This window comes from Dreissena polymorpha, chromosome 3 (genome assembly GCF_020536995.1).
Source record: "Dreissena polymorpha isolate Duluth1 chromosome 3, UMN_Dpol_1.0, whole genome shotgun sequence".
NCBI classification, from domain to species: domain Eukaryota; kingdom Metazoa; phylum Mollusca; class Bivalvia; order Myida; family Dreissenidae; genus Dreissena; species Dreissena polymorpha.
In genome coordinates this window covers 145,054,285-145,070,719 of record NC_068357.1, presented here as the reverse complement: position 1 = coordinate 145,070,719, position 16,435 = coordinate 145,054,285, and the positions used below count along the sequence as shown (strand labels likewise).

The 16,435-nt window shown below is 35.5% G+C and overlaps 1 protein-coding gene across 1 annotated transcript; it reads left to right on the top strand.

Moving 5' to 3' along the window:
• The first annotated feature begins 886 nt into the window (after positions 1 to 886).
• LOC127872667 (uncharacterized) lies at positions 887 to 6,216 on the top strand. Its single transcript, XM_052415997.1, has 5 exons — positions 887 to 961; positions 2,072 to 2,425; positions 2,970 to 3,131; positions 3,615 to 3,718; positions 3,839 to 6,216. The coding sequence occupies exons 1-5, from the start codon at positions 887 to 889 to the stop codon at positions 5,472 to 5,474; spliced, it is 2,331 nt and encodes a 776-aa protein (XP_052271957.1). The 3' UTR covers positions 5,475 to 6,216.
• The last annotated feature ends 10,219 nt before the right edge of the window (positions 6,217 to 16,435 follow it).

The window sequence follows — 16,435 nt, the reverse complement described above, 5'->3', positions numbered from 1 at the left end:
GTTACCAAGTTTGAGCTATATATGTACGATACTTAAATTGAAACTGTAAGCTTGTTAAAATCCCTTGGAATAAACTTTTTCAAAAATATAAACTTTATTACTCATCTCAACAATTGATCACACAACACGCATCATTTTCATTAAATAAATTATTTCAGATAGTTGATGTCATTTATGTATCAACCCAGCAAATATAACTAAAACTCCATTGTTGCCCCAATCCTGAATGTTTGCTCCAAAATATGGGGCACGCATTTTTTTAGATAACTTCTTAGAGTTAATAAATCAACAAACTCATCCTCACGCTACGGAGAACTCGGTAGGAATCCTGTCTCATGTATGTCGCCAAAGTCATGTACTAAAATATTTGTAAATTTGATAAATGTTCATAATCTCACATAGTACAAAGGTGTATAACATGCAAAAGAGTTATACGCTTAGAAACAGAATTCATAGCTACGCTACGGAGAACTCGGTAGGAATCCTGTCTCATGTATGTCGCCAAAGTCATGTACTAAAATATTTGTAAATTTGATAAATGTTCATAATCTCACATAGTACAAAGGTGTATAACATGCAAAAGAGTTATACGCTTAGAAACAGAAGTCATAGCTACGCTACGGAGAACTCGGTAGGAATCCTGTCTCATGTATGTCGCCAAAGTCATGTACTAAAATATTTGTAAATTTGATAAATGTTCATAATCTCACATAGTACAAAGGTGTATAACATGCAAAAGAGTTATACGCTTAGAAACAGAATTCATAGCTACGCTACGGAGAACTCGGTAGGAATCCTGTCTCATGTATGTCGCCAAATTAATGTACTAAAATATTTGTAAATTTGATAAATGTTCATAATCTCACATAGTACAAAGGTGTATAACATGCAACAGAGTTATACGCTTAGAAACAGAATTCATAGCTACGCTACGGAGAACTCGGTAGGAATCCTGTCTCATGTATGTCGCCAAAGTCATGCGCTAAAATATTTGTAAATTTGATAAATATTCATAATCTCACATAGTACAAAGGTGTATAACATGCAAAAGAGTTATACGCTTAGAAACAGAATTCATAGCTACGCTACGGAGAACTCGGTAGGAATCCTGTCTCATGTATGTCGCCAAAGTCATGCGCTAAAATATTTGTAAATTTGATAAATGTTCATAATCTCACATAGTACAAAGGTGTATAACATGCAAAAGAGTTATACGCTTAGAAACAGAATTCATAGCTACGCTACGGAGAACTCGGTAGGAATCCTGTCTCATGTATGTCGCCAAAGTCATGCGCTAAAATATTTGTAAATTTGATAAATGTTCATAATCTCACATAGTACAAAGGTGTATAACATGCAAAAGAGTTATACGCTTAGAAACAGAATTTATAGCAAATACATTGGGTATCAAATATAAATAACTTTCTCATAACTAACGGTTTTGGTGAACTTAGGAATAAAGAACCTTAAGATTTAACCACTCTGGAAATTGTTATAGACGAATTATAAATATAAAACATATGTTCTTGTTAAGCAAGAACTCAAATTAGAGCGATATTGCAAAAAAAATATGAAAAAGAAATACAGACGTTCTCTTGCAAGATTAAGACCATCCTCTCACAAACTTGCTATTTAAACTGGTAGATAAACGAACATGCCCGTGATTAAACAGACCTGAACGAAACAGACAATCATGTTTTACTTGTTTGCATTACAAGCTCAGCACAAAATATTTTAAAACTTATTACTGTTATTGGCCTACCCTAAATAAGTTCGAACTGCTTCTAAAATAAACATGTAGTACCAGCTTATATAATATTGCCAACTTTATATATAATGCCGAGAAATTGCAAACATACACTTAATATTAACTATTTATATATTGTGCACACACTATTATAAATCCATCTTACATTTCATTTACGACTTCTATATGTGAAATGTTTCACTATTGTCTTAGTAAAACTGTGATGCTAAATACTTTTTTGTATGTTCTATTCAGTATGTTCTCTTCCGTGTCGATATTATAATGCTGTTTGCGCTGAATTTTTTACTTGGATATATTTTTCAGGAAATCACGGTGGTCTTGTGTGTATTGGTTATTACACATGCTGACCCGCTAGGAAATTTCTTGCCTCAAGAGCTCGCCGTCTGTGTGAACAGACTTACACCTTTAGCAAACGCCGCTTTTCCAACGGCTTCAGATCCCGTTCTTAACATCAGACAACGGGAAAATGGTGGACAGCAGGCTGGCGTAGAGATAGGGATCGACTACGCTGAAAACGATGTCCCCAGACTGGAGACGCCGGAGGATGTGCACCTTTATTGTGTTAAGCAGTTCGTGTGGAAAGCTGACACGGTGCGCTGGAAGGACTACAACATCACGGAGACGGACCAAAACTTTATCAATGGACTTCTGGAATCTGTAAATATAATAAAACGTTTATTAAGATACTTAAACTCTTGGGGTGATACTCGTTTTCTTATTAAATGCATCTTTCGTATAATTTACCTAACCCTGAAAACTTTCTCAATTAAATATAATTGTCACAGAAATCAAACATATTTGTATGATAAACGTCATATGTGCAACCATGTCTGTCCTTTATCTGCCTTTTTTTGTATTTATAAACGATGCTTTTATAAGCGTAATAGTTGATAAATGAATATGATTCAAAGATACTACTAATTTAAAAGTGGTTTGTTATATGAGGAAACGATGTAAATCTCTGCTGGCGACTTGATTTTTTTGTAGTTTGTTGTTAATAATATTTTTCAAAAGACCTTTCTTCATAAATGTTTATAACGGGAACATTTAGTTCATAAGTGATGGCCGGGACCGGAAATGCGTAATAAGGAAATTGTGTATGCATGCATCCTCATTTTTCAAAATTGTCATTTAAATATGTTTTGGTAAGATAGTATTTATACATTGAGATTTTTAACTTGCCTATATATGGTTGAGTTAGATGATGACTCCGACAGGGACAAACCAGTCAAGTAGCAAGCGCCAGGCCGGTGGTCCAGGTGGTTTGTTTCCGCCGACAGGTTTCCGCGTCCGACAGGAAATTAGACGGATATCCGACGGAAGCAGAAATGCATTTTTCGGAGTATTGCGCGCGATGAAAATGGTATGGATGATAGTGGGTGTACCGCTCGCCATCAAACTAACTGATCAGCCATAAAATACCATTTATCGCCGCCATTTTGTCCGAAAAAGCAAAAGGTGTGGTAGCAGTGGAACGAGTGTGATATGTTATAAAACTAAGTTGATGGAACCACTGAATATTTTGCAACTTATTTATGCGACTGGAGCATCGTCTCAATCCTGAATTATGAAAAAAGCCATTTTAATAATTCCTCGGGAGACATACAGCTTATGTATAATATAGTGCAAACGACATTTTGTTCATGTTTTACAAGTGAAAGTGTCTCATTAAAATATCGACTTTCGTCACAATCGCGTTGGAGCCAATAGGTTTAACCTAATGTAACGCGCGATCTTTTGCTCGTTTAAACAGATTATCGAGTATTGATGATGATTTATATACTTTACTCCTTTATTAGTGCAAACACGATCATATTTCTCCTTGTACGTTTGCATGATATTTCAGAATGGAGAGTATGACATGTTCGCCAGACTTCATCGTGGCATCGTAGAGGTATCCGCCCACCAGGGTCCCAACTTTTATGGATGGCATAGAGTCTTAATATCCATGTACGGAACTTTCAAAGTTAATATACGCTATGACATGTCTGAAATGAAACGTTATTTAGCCCGTCTGGCCTCTGTTAAAAAACATCAGTCGCCTATACATTTGGAACTTCTTTTTTACAGGTTCGAGGAAGCAATGCGACGTATTGACAGACGAGTTTCACTGCCTTACTGGGACTCAACGCTTGACTTCGAAATGGACAACCCGGTACACACAATTTTGTTCTCACCGGCGTTTTATGGCAACGGCGACGGGTTGGTTACCACGGGACCCTTTGCAAACTGGGCAACACCTATCGGTCCGCTGACAAGAAATATAGGAAGCGAGAGTTCGCTGATGTCAAAAAGAAATATCCAAGCGGTCATGTCCCGATGTCGGATGATCGAAATTTCCCGTCCTACTGCCGCAGAGGAATTCGACCTTGAACTTTTCCATGGTGGCAATCACCTTTGGGTTGATGGGCAGTTCTCTGATCTGGCAGTAGCCGCATATGATCCCTTATTTTGGATCCACCACGCATTTGTAGACTATATATGGGAAATGTTCCGCTTTCACCAGTTCTTTGACTGTAGAGTTAACCCGGACTTTGACTATCCAGACACACCTGGTCTACATACAGCACTAAGGCAAATGGACGGATTACCAGGTTACGTAAATATTGACGGTTATCGAGGCTACTGGACGCGATTCTGGTATAGATATGAGCGTGCACCCATGTGCCCATGTGGCTCTCCATATTTAAGATGCCACCCCGTCCGTGGCGTGTGCGTGTCAATTGAACGTTTTCTTGCTCCCGATGAAGGACCATTAGGTCCATATGGTGCAATGGCGTATCCAACATCCTCACGAGCAGCTCGCGCAAGAGCTCAGGTTGCAATGCTCGGCGTTGGTCGAAAATTCGATGCGCCTTCCCATGATCCAAGGACGCAGATGTATCATGAAAGTATGGGGCGAAAGGGAGCTTTTAAACGTACAAATATGGCGCCTGTCCCAGCTGTGGGTGAAAATTCAAATCAGCAAAATATCGTTCAACCACATGTAATAGGAGATCAGATTCTTACCGCAGTATCCAACGGTCGAAAATCAGACGCGTTGGAAAGGAACAATGCCAGCCCTTTGTTTACAGGGCAAAACGCCAATAAGGCTTTGCAAGATATTTATTCAGGACATGCATTTCCAGTCGCAGAACCGACGTCACTGCTCCCCGTACCGGTGTGGGACACACTAGATTCATATTTAGAAAACCGTAACTCTTACACTTCCAACTCATCGGCTTATGACTGGCTTTTTGTTCCTGTTCAAGTGACATTCAACGCTGTTGGAGTCGACAACTCTGCCCGGACGCCGAGTATGAAGTGTCTGCCATCGGATGCAAAATCGACTCATATTAAAGTATCCGTGCAAGGCATAAATTATCTTGGAGAAAACACCGACTACGCGGTAGTGGACATTAGCAAAGATCTTGACTCCTCCCACGCAATCGTCGCCATACGGGCGCCAGTGGTCGGACCGTCTATGTCCATGCTAACTGCAAGTCACGGATGCGGGCTTATGTGCAAACCAATGTGTATCAACACAAAAGCCGGAACGTTGCAGTACCATCCTTGCACGGGACTTTTTTGGCTCAAACCAGAAGATGCAACTGCGTACGTCCGATCCCACGACGAGGCTGTGGAAAGCCTTGCAAAAGGTGGGGCCAAGTTCCCAATAATGTTCCAATGTCACAAGGAAAGTCAGTCTCCTTGGAAGAAGCCCTAAACCACTTCAATGTTGTTGAAACGGTTGATCTAAAGCACAGGTGGTTAGCGTGTGGTTATGATATTAATCAGTGAAAACATCATTTTGAATGATAAATTATCATATTATAACGGAAAATCAACTTTTCTGAAAAAAAATCACTATCAAATATATATATAACAAGGTATCCAACTCGAAATCACCAAAAAACGGGTTGCGTCGCTATGAACAGCCATTACTTCATCAATTTTGCAGCGATGTTCATGAACCCGGTCTTATTCAACGCGGAAATGAATTTCCTTTCTGGAAATGTATATGTCTTGCAATATTTTTTACAAATACTGGGTCAACTTTTAAGAAATAACACGATACACAACTCGCATGACCTACTTAACATCGATCAGACAGTATTCATAACTGAAATCTTCACGGAGTAAAAGGCATTTTCCCTGCAAAGTTCACGGACCTCGATATCATAATTCAATAAAGCGTATGAAAAAAAATTCTTACCGTGCTTGCCGTTGCATTATGCATCAAAACTAACTGTCCAGCGCCGTTTGAAACCTTTGTTTACATACATTTCAACTAACTGACATTTTAAACACACGAGTGATTTCATTGGTCCAATGCGAAGGTGTGTCTTTACAACTGGAGATTTCATTCATAAAGACTGTCTGCTCATTGTCAAGTAGGTGAAGCGAATTATGTATCGTGTTATTTCTTAAAATTTGACCCAGCATGTGTAGACATATAAAAGATATTACATTTCCAGAAAGGAAATTCATTTCTGCGTTGAATAAGACCGGGTTCATGAAAATAGCTGCAAAATTGATGAAGTAATGGCTGTTTAAAGCGGTGCACCCCGTTTTCGGGTGATTTCGAGTTGGATACCTTGTTATATATATATTTGGTAGTGAATTGTGTTCAGAAAAGTTGATTTTTCGTTATAATATGATAATTTATCATTCAAAATGATGTTTTCACTAATTAATATCATAGCCACACGCTAACCACCTTTGATCTAAAGCATGTATAATTATATCCTAATAAAGGTACTAAGGTCATGTACATATATTTTAGATAGCATGTCATGATACATCACTCTGCTACTTAGAGATAAATATCAGCAGCGATGAAGGTCCGATATTCTTTAAACTCAACCAAGAAAGTGATTTAGGGTCAGGTGAATCGCACTTCGAGCTAACGTTATCATTGCGTTAAATTAGGTGCTCCCTATGAGCAGAGCTCAAGATAAAGTGACTTTTCGATTCTCTTATTAATGTTGTGGCTACGCATTATTATCGATTTGATGATGCGATTCTAATGAGCACCAACGACATTTTACGGATTTTATGAAGAACAAAGGTGTGTTTGCCTCTTAAAGACCCTTCTCTCCCGTTATTTAGGCTCGATTGGTCATTGTCGGCTCGGGTACTACTTACATGTACCCCGGGTACACTTAAGTATACTTTCATGTACCTCGGGTACGGTAAATATACCTAAAAGTACCCGGTCGATAGTAGACTGTAACCGAGTTGTATTTCCGCCCTTAATCCGATGTCGTAAAACGCGTTACCGATTACCGTAAAACGATCATGTTTATCTAAACAAACTTCTCTTTAAAAAAACTGCATCAACATGTTTTTTGGGTATGAGTTTCGGTAACATAGAGGCCATTTAACAGAAAATTGACATAAATGTGAACATAATTAATTTAAAAAAGCCGACAAAGACCGATTTAGCGTTTAAATTCCCGGTTACGTTTTAGTAAATTTACCTTACCCGGGGTACATGTAAGTATAGTTAGGAGTATCCGGGGTACATGTAAGTAGTACCCGAGCCGACAATGACCAATCGAACGTTATTTAGAGCCCTGCTATAAGTAAAATTAAACACGATCGTGTTGATCCACATGTTTCTGTATGACAAATAAAGCTTTGTCTTTTCTGCGTCAAACATGAACAATATTAATGACAAAAAACGTCCGTTATTCTCAAGTTTAAGAGCAAAAAATAACATTACCATAAAAATAATCCGTCGCCTTGGCAGAGTCTCAAAACCATCTCAATTTGAACCATGTCTTTCCTGACTTCAACATTAAAATATTAGTGAAGAAAGTTTGTTATTCTGAAGTTGAAACCAAAGGTCAAATTATAACATTATCATAAAGAATTTAGAATGTGATTGCTGTTAGTGTTGGGTGTTTGTTTTTGAAATACATGTGGATTCTAATTACGAAATAAAAGAAAGATGTTTAAGTGATTTTCTTTTGTTATCGACAAGAATTTCACATGAATTTTCAAAAACAACAATTGTTTACAAAAAGCTCGTGTTATATCTAACAGACAAATAAAAAAAATGCAAATTATTTGAACGACATCATTTTGAGGCATTAACAGCTATGAGACAACAATCAATAAGCATTTTTACGTGTACATGTCATAGTCTTATTGACATGTAAAACCAATTAATATACATATCTTGTTGGTCGTGCTAATTTCAAATTGGTTCCTTTATTGCGATATAAATTAGTCGATACAGTTGTGCAGCAAATAGCTACATCTCACGTGAACTACATGTATTCAAATAACCACGAAATGGCTTGTTTATTTTTAATTTTGATTATTTTTTTATTATAGTTTGTATTTTGTTAAAAGCGTAGTGGATAAATATTTTTTTTATCTTGGCAGAGTTTCAACTATATTATATTACTTACCGTTTTTTTAAGCCCTGATAGCGCTTATTCAATAGGTTTGGTTTAGGTTTATTCAATATACAATCTTACATTCAATGAGTATACATGTTCAAATAATATAGTAACATATATAAATGCATGAAATGTGATCAGTATTGAATTTCATAAGTTTTTTAATAAAGTATTTATGCATGAAAAGGTTATGGACGATCGGATTTCAGCATTTATGATCTATTTAAAAATGTTATATCGATAATATAAAAAAATGACGAATCAGAAGACCGAGAAGTTAAGTTTGAGTGCTAAATTAAACGCAATTGATCATAGTAACAGTCTTTCAGGTTTCTTTGACTGAATGCTTAATGTACAAACATGGCTTAGGGTCTGTTTGTACTCGTATCTGATAGCATTAATTAAAAAAAACTCTTACATGTTGGTCTTTTTTCCAGTAATATTTATTTATAAACAATTTTCTAATATATCATATAAGGAACATTATAATAAACAAGAGTGCCAAACTGTCACAAGATACGCCCGTTGAAGGTTTTGGACAACTTGATAACTTTACCATGACCCATATTTAAACTTGACCTACATATCATATAGACAAAACTTCTGACCAAATTTGGTGAAGATCAGATGAAAACTACTTCAATTAGAGAGCGGACACCACACCATGTTAAATGCTTGAAATGCACTAAGTGACCTCATGACCTAGTTTTTGACCCGACATGACCCATATTTGAGCTTGACCTAGATATTGTCTTGACACAACTTCTACCAAATTTGGTGAAGATCGGATGAAAACTACTTCAATTAGAGAGCGGATACCATGCTAAATGCTTGAAATGCACTAAATAACCCTGTGACCAAGTTTTCGACCCGGCATGACCCATATTCGAACTAGACCTAGATATTGTCTAGATACAACTTCTAACCAAGTTTGGTAATTATCGGATGAAAACTCTTTCTATTAGAGAGCGGACACCATGCTTAATGCTTGAAATGCACTAAGTGACCCAGTGACCTAGTTTTTTTACCCGGCATGACCCATATTCGAACTTGACCTAGATATTGTCCAGATACAACTTCTGACCAAGTTTGGTGAAGATTGGATTAAAACTACTTCAATTAGAGAGCGGACACCATGCTAAATGCTTGAAATGCACTAAGTGACCCTGTGACCTAGTTTCTGACCCAGCATGACCCATATTCGAACTTGACCTAGATATTGTCTAGATAAATCTTCTGACCAAGTTTGGTAAAGATCGGATGAAAACTACTTGAATTAGAGAGCGGACACTGCTGTGGACGCCGCCCGCCCGCCCACTCGCCCGCCCGCCGCCAAGGTGAAACTATAATACGTCCCGTTTTTTTTAAACGGGCGTATAAAAATGATATTCATCTTCAAGAACATTGCAATGTTTACATTTTCTCTTTTTAAAAGGTAAATTATCAGGTTTATATTATCCGCCTGATTCAATAACTAATTTATCAGATGAAAATACTGACGTGTTTTAAGTAAGGTTGCAATTCAAATTTACAAGTCTGACATAACTTATAGTTTTTTAGAATTATTAAGTTCTGACATCTAATTTTGGATAAATATACCATTATATCGAGACTTAACTAACGACAAAAACATTTTTTATCACCTTCACGTTGATTTAGCCAAGAAGAATGTACGCATAAGCCTACAACAGATAGCATTCAGGTTTTGCCCAACAATGTGTATTTGTTTTGTTTTTTTTCATGCTTGCACATGTAGCTATTAATGCACTTGTCATACCTGTGATCTTCTGACTGAATAATTTTCAACAATTTATATTATTTGCTCTTTTAGTTATCAAGGATGTTTTCCAAGTTCCCCATCTACAAAATTATTCTTTGTTTGAATTGTTCCACCTAGTCATTTTTTTCAAAACTTTGAGTGGACTGAATTAAGCCCCAGAGTTTTTATCCACTATTTAAAATTGGCAAAACAAGCAGATCAAACAACTCTTTTTTGGTATTTTTGAAAATGTTTAAAAAGTTATTAAATATGATTGAAGCTAAAAACAGTCTTCGAGGCTAGTGTTTCAAAAGAATTTGCAAAAGATCCATATGCAGTGAATACAATTCCTAAGTATTTAAATTATTTAACAGTTTCTAATGCTTGGTCTTGAACAAAAATTCAAGACCTCTCCTAAGTTGCCCTCCCCCTTTTTAAAACCCGTCATCTTAGTTTTATGTGTGATGACATATAATTTCCAACTATAACAATACTCCTCCAATAAGGACATACCTTTAATTAGCTCTACCTCTGTTTCTGCTATAATTACAATGCCATCTGCATATAACTACAAACCTAATGTTAGCCTACCAATATACATTCCTTTAAAATCATTGTACATATAATGTTCTTCTAAGTCATTCAAATAAATAGAAATAATGAATGCTGATAATTATTAGCATTGTTTCACACCTAAAACCAGGACAAATCTTCAATGCTTATTGTGCTAACTAATTTTATTATTTAGTTCACATTTGTTTAGATAGATTTGATGATATCAATTACTTTTCTTCTAACGCCTAGCTTAAAACTATACCATATGATTCCCATTACCAAATAATCGAACGCTTAGGTTAACTCAACAAATTTTGCACTTCAATATTTTATTTTTTTCGCTTAATATATAATTAATGATACCATGTAATACAAAAATGTTATGAACAGTTCCCATATTTTGCCTGATTCTTGCCTGTGACTCTATATAACCTAATAGTTTTCAGCCAAATTTTTAAGAAATTCAGCAGACGACATTTTAGCAGACGATACATTTCCCAGCATGCAAAGGGTTAAGGAACAATAAAATCCTGACACCACCCTTCAGGAAAATGTCCATATTCGAACAATTTATTAAACAAAGTACAAACAACCTTTAACATAAGCTTTTACTACTAGTTCCAAATAAAAACAACATCACGAATTCAGCAAATAATCAGTGCCACATGATGTACCATTAAGTTTTTGTTTACGAGCTTTTATAACTTCTTGATCAGTAAATGCTATATTTAACTCATTAAACATAATACTTTATTATCCATTTAAGTTCCGGTCCTTATAAATCCAAACAGCTTTATCATCTTAAGAAATCTAGACTTTGTATCATTTATTAAAACTCCCTAATTGTTATATATAATATTTTATGTCGTATGTGTTTGTTTCATTCTTTAAACGTTTTCAGTAAAGTGTTATTTTTATAATAGACATATTTCTTTTTTTCTATTTGTACTATTAATACTCCGAGATTCTACCATGCTTTGCCTATTCTCCTACAAATATCGATGAATGGCACGCATGTATATGATATTTCATAATCATCTTGTCTTACTTGAATTATACAGACTGTTCTAGCCAGAAACATATTTAAAATATAATGCCTTCCACAGCAAATTGATACATGAGTTTGTTAAAATATCACTGTAAGGCGCAACCCTTAATAAAATATACGGTTCATGTTTGAAAACTATCTGAGAATATTCATCCATACTCCGGGACGATATAAACAATATAAATACATGCTAAAGATGGTCTTCAACATTTTCTCTTCTAACAAGCGAATCGGTAGGTTGCTCTAAATGAACAACGGAAAGAGCAATTAAGTTGCATACGTGTCCACAGGCTCCTTTCCGAACGAGTTTTAGGGGCCTTGTCACAGATTTTGGCATGTTTTGAAGTTTGTCATTAAATGCTTTATATTGATAAATGTAAACTTTGGATCTAAAAAGCTCCAGTAAAACATCAAGAATAAAATTTAAAAAAAGTAAAAAAAAGTAGCCCGACGCAGGGCTCGAACCAGTGACCACCGGAGTCCTGAAGTAAAAACCAGCATGTCCGCTCGGCTATCCTGTCAAGTATATATGAGAACTATACGTATTTTATAGTTTATATAAGCAATCTTGTAGTTTTACAAAATTAAACGACAACAACAGAACTCTCCAAATTATTCAATCGTTTCGCGTTGCAACACTTTATAATTTTCAGGTTTTTAAATCGTCAAAAGATGCATATAATGGCTATATTAGACCATGGTAAATGTTCAGTATTACTGTTTCCTCACAAATATCATAACTAAAACGAAAACTTGCGAATCTAAAACAACTTTTTCAATTTTGTCAATTTACCAAACGTGAAAAGATCCCTTTAACAATTTTTTGTAGAGTCTCAAGTAAAAAGTCCTTACTTGCTAACCTAAAGTGCTAACCGCCAATAGTTACTACGTTATCGACTGGAAATTTATTCGATTCCACGGTTCTCTCATCAAGTAAGTTTTAGAATAATCATGAAATACGCGTAGATATTCACTCTTTGTCAACGTTATCTGGCTTAAAAAAATCAAATAGATGAAAAACATTGTTTACGTTTTATGGTTGTTTCCGACTAAATGCAGTAATTATAAGTTTTAACCCGTTTATGCCTAGCGTCTAGAAAAAGGGCCTTGGCAAACGGCGTAGACCCAGATGAGACGCCGCATAATGCGGCGTCTCATTTTGGTTTGCGCTGTTTGCTTAAAGGAATTTCCGTAAGAAATTTTCTAAATATAGAAATAAATATACTACACATCCCTTATTTTGGAAATAAATTGATCCAATTTAGAATGATGGAAAAGTCCACTAGGCTTAAATTGGTTAACTATGATCATTGAAAATCCCTGTATGCCCGTGTAACTGTTCCGTCGAAGAACCTGACTATTTCTTTCAAATGACCGCTTTGTCATAATAACGATAAGTGCTCTTCACGTAAGGACCAATAATACAACACGGTTCTTTAACACAGTATGGCTTTTCGACAACTATAATAGCTATTAGTGATCGCAGCCTCAAAAGTATAACATAAATTAGTATGCTATTGCGCTTAAAGCGACCTAGTTAGACGTAAATGTTGAAAATGTTGTTGCTCGCCATTATTCGATGCTCGCTTTTAGAAGCTTATGGCGCTTTTACTGATCCATCGCAACGTTCCTTCAGCGTCTTAGGCGTTATTACGGCCTGCAAGGAGCTGTAACAGTCTACTCACAACATGCTAATTGCGCTTTCGGTATTGAACACATCAGGTATTGGTAATTGAAAGTTCAGACATGACATCGTGTATAAATATACTGCAAATATGTAGTTTGTAAACTTTAGCCTTTAAAAGTTAATTGAATTTGATTCAAGTTCATTACATTTCTTTTTTTAAATCAACAGAGACAACAAACTAACTTATTTAAAATCAATGTGTTATTTCCAATAGCAATATAACTAATGTGTTTTCACTATCGTTCACTGTTACACGCACATATCTTTCGATGGATTGAACAAATATCAGTTGAAACATATTTATATCTTTTGGCTAATCCATTAATCATGCATAAACACTCATGATATGGAAAGGATTGGAACGAAATAAATAATTCTTATTTAGTTATTCTTAATGTATAAGTATTTCCGCAATAAATGGGTTTGCTTTAAGACGTGTTTTTCTTGAATATGCCAAAAATAAGAACTAATCATGAACACATGACAAGTTTAGAAAGAGAGATTCGATGATGAAGGATGATTGTTCGTGCAAGGACTAGAATATTTGGCAGCAGCAAGCTGTGATTAAGTTAGTAACAAATGGTTAAAAAAAGCGCCTGTATTTGTTTAGCGTTAGCTCACAACTAATGTTACAGAGCAAGTTTTGCAAGTCAGTATGAGCTTAGCTACGCTAGGAACGATAACCACTGCCTGTTGCACTAACTGCAGTAAAATTATGCAGACGACGAATGCTAGGAGCGTCTGCTCTACCACGCTAGGAACGATAACCACCGCATCTGCCTGTTTATAGTTCACCACTGGTACACTGCAGTGTTTGTATATGATCAAAAGTGTTTAACAGCTTGTAAGACGACATTGGCTAGCCTATTGTTTATCATTGAAATCTGTACATATTGGCTGCTCTCGACCTGTGCTTTAAGACACACTCTTTATGAATTTGAACGGGATGTGTTCATTTCAAACTTGCGATATAAAAAGCTATTACATAATTTTGAAAACTGAGTTGCGTCTAAGATTACAAAACAGCGAGCGACTTCAGTGTCTTCAGCGCTTTGATATGTATTATTTGGCATGTACACATATTTGGGAATTTTCATTTTCGTCGAGATACATACTGCCAAAAAGAAGAGTATCGAGCTTCATTCACTAGTTATGCTAGAAATGTTGTTATTTAATTCAGCGCAAATTTCATGTTAATACGAACACATTTAATAGAAGTAGTCTTAGATTCAATAGCATCGCACGAATAACGAGGCGACTAAAAGATATTTTTTGCACAAAGATGTTGATTAAGCGCACTTGATTTGGTTCTAACCCGCGTATAAATCAATAGAAGAAAACGTTTACCTACACAATAATGTGATGGAGTTTTAAATAAGCTTCGGATCAGCTTAGATTTAAATATGCTCAACAAATCCCTATTTTAACATCATTTGGTTAAATAATCTAGTTTCGGATAACTGCGGAAAATAATGAATAATAATAAAGGGTAGATTCGGTGGTGCATAATTCATTCGCATAAATAGATCCAACATGTCAGGTACCAGTTCGGACATGTATAAAGGGCTAAGTGAATTTTGCATTTTATAAAATAGTATGAATTCGTGTTAATCGCGTCGATATTACAGCGGTTCCCAGTTTATTTGATGTCTGTATTCATTTATAAATATTAACTTGGATGCTACACAGGCTGCTTCGTTTTGAATTTCAACAAGTTTGCATTTGTTTCTGCTGGTGTGCAAATGTCGTATATAACATCAAAATATATCATTAGCGGGCGATTTAAAGATGTATTAATTATTTCTTGCGATTTTCTGACAAGTTTGCGCATATTATCAATTCGGCAACATGCTTTATCAGTTATATATTTAAGATGTATGTGCACTTTACAATAGTTCGACATCAAGGCATCGTGATGTTTATGTGAACTATCTTCATGTTTTTGTGTAGCTAGGATTGTTAAGCTATATTGACTTGGTTGTTGCTTTCTGTAAAATGTAATTGTTTCACATTTAGATGGAGCAAATAAGACATGTTCGGGCCCATTTATAATTTTGTTGATATCGTTTTTAATATTGCATTTGAATTGTAGGACTCTTCTATAATTATGTTAAGGAATGTCTCGTCAGCAAAAAGACGAATATTACTTTGAATGTAAATACCAATATCGTTTATCAGGGTTGACACCAACATGATAAAATGAAATTCCCTTACTTTTCACTGACTTCTCCCAGAACCAATTCTTGGTGTTCACTGACTAATTTCGCGACATATTCGGCATCCTCCTACCCCACAAATCGACCCATTTAATGTTTAGTTTATTGTTTAACATAACAAATTTAACAAAAAACAAAGCAATAGTACTTTTACACTAAATTATGCATGATGCAAGGCTATATAGTAAATACCACTAAACCAAAGATAAAAAATGTATGCATGTACAATCACCACATTACATGATTATGTCTTGAAATCTATGAACAAAACATACTTCTATAGGTAGATACATGTGATGTTAGTTATGGCAATACAGTAGTAGCACAACACCTATGACACAAATTACTATCCATATACAATATCCATTACATACTATAATCATACTTTAACATCTAGACACAATCATAGCCTTCATAGGTGAATACATATGAGTAGGGATAATGGGAAATGTTAATAGAAATAAATCTATTTATTAATGTACATAACTGTTAGAACTTAGTACCAATGATTATTTCAACTAGCCATAGTCTTTGGCAAACATGATTTGGCAACAAATATTTCTCGAAGATTATACATGTTCGACTTCTTCATAAAGCTTTTCACATTTTTCATTTTTTCCATTTCTTTTCCCATGGGACTTTTTCCTCAGAGCATTTGATTTGCCAATAAGAGATGATTTATTTTTCTGCTCTGCTTCCTTTGCCAGCTCATCTGCCTCTGACACTAGCTTTTCAGACATTTTTCTGAAGCCCTCTGCCCTCTTCTTAGCATCATCCAGATGTCTAGCAGGTTCCTCCTTCTACTTGTCTCTGACTTTAAACTGTCATAGGCTCTTCTTTAGGAAACTTAAGTCTTTTTTAGCATATTGTCCTTTTTCAATATTCTTTTTGTCAGAGAAGCCCCTTTCGACTAAAAACTGGCCATGAGAAAGGATTAGCATATCCTTAACAACCCAAACCACTAATGCTATACTCTGGACCTTTGTCAATTTGTCCAAAGAAGAGTTCAT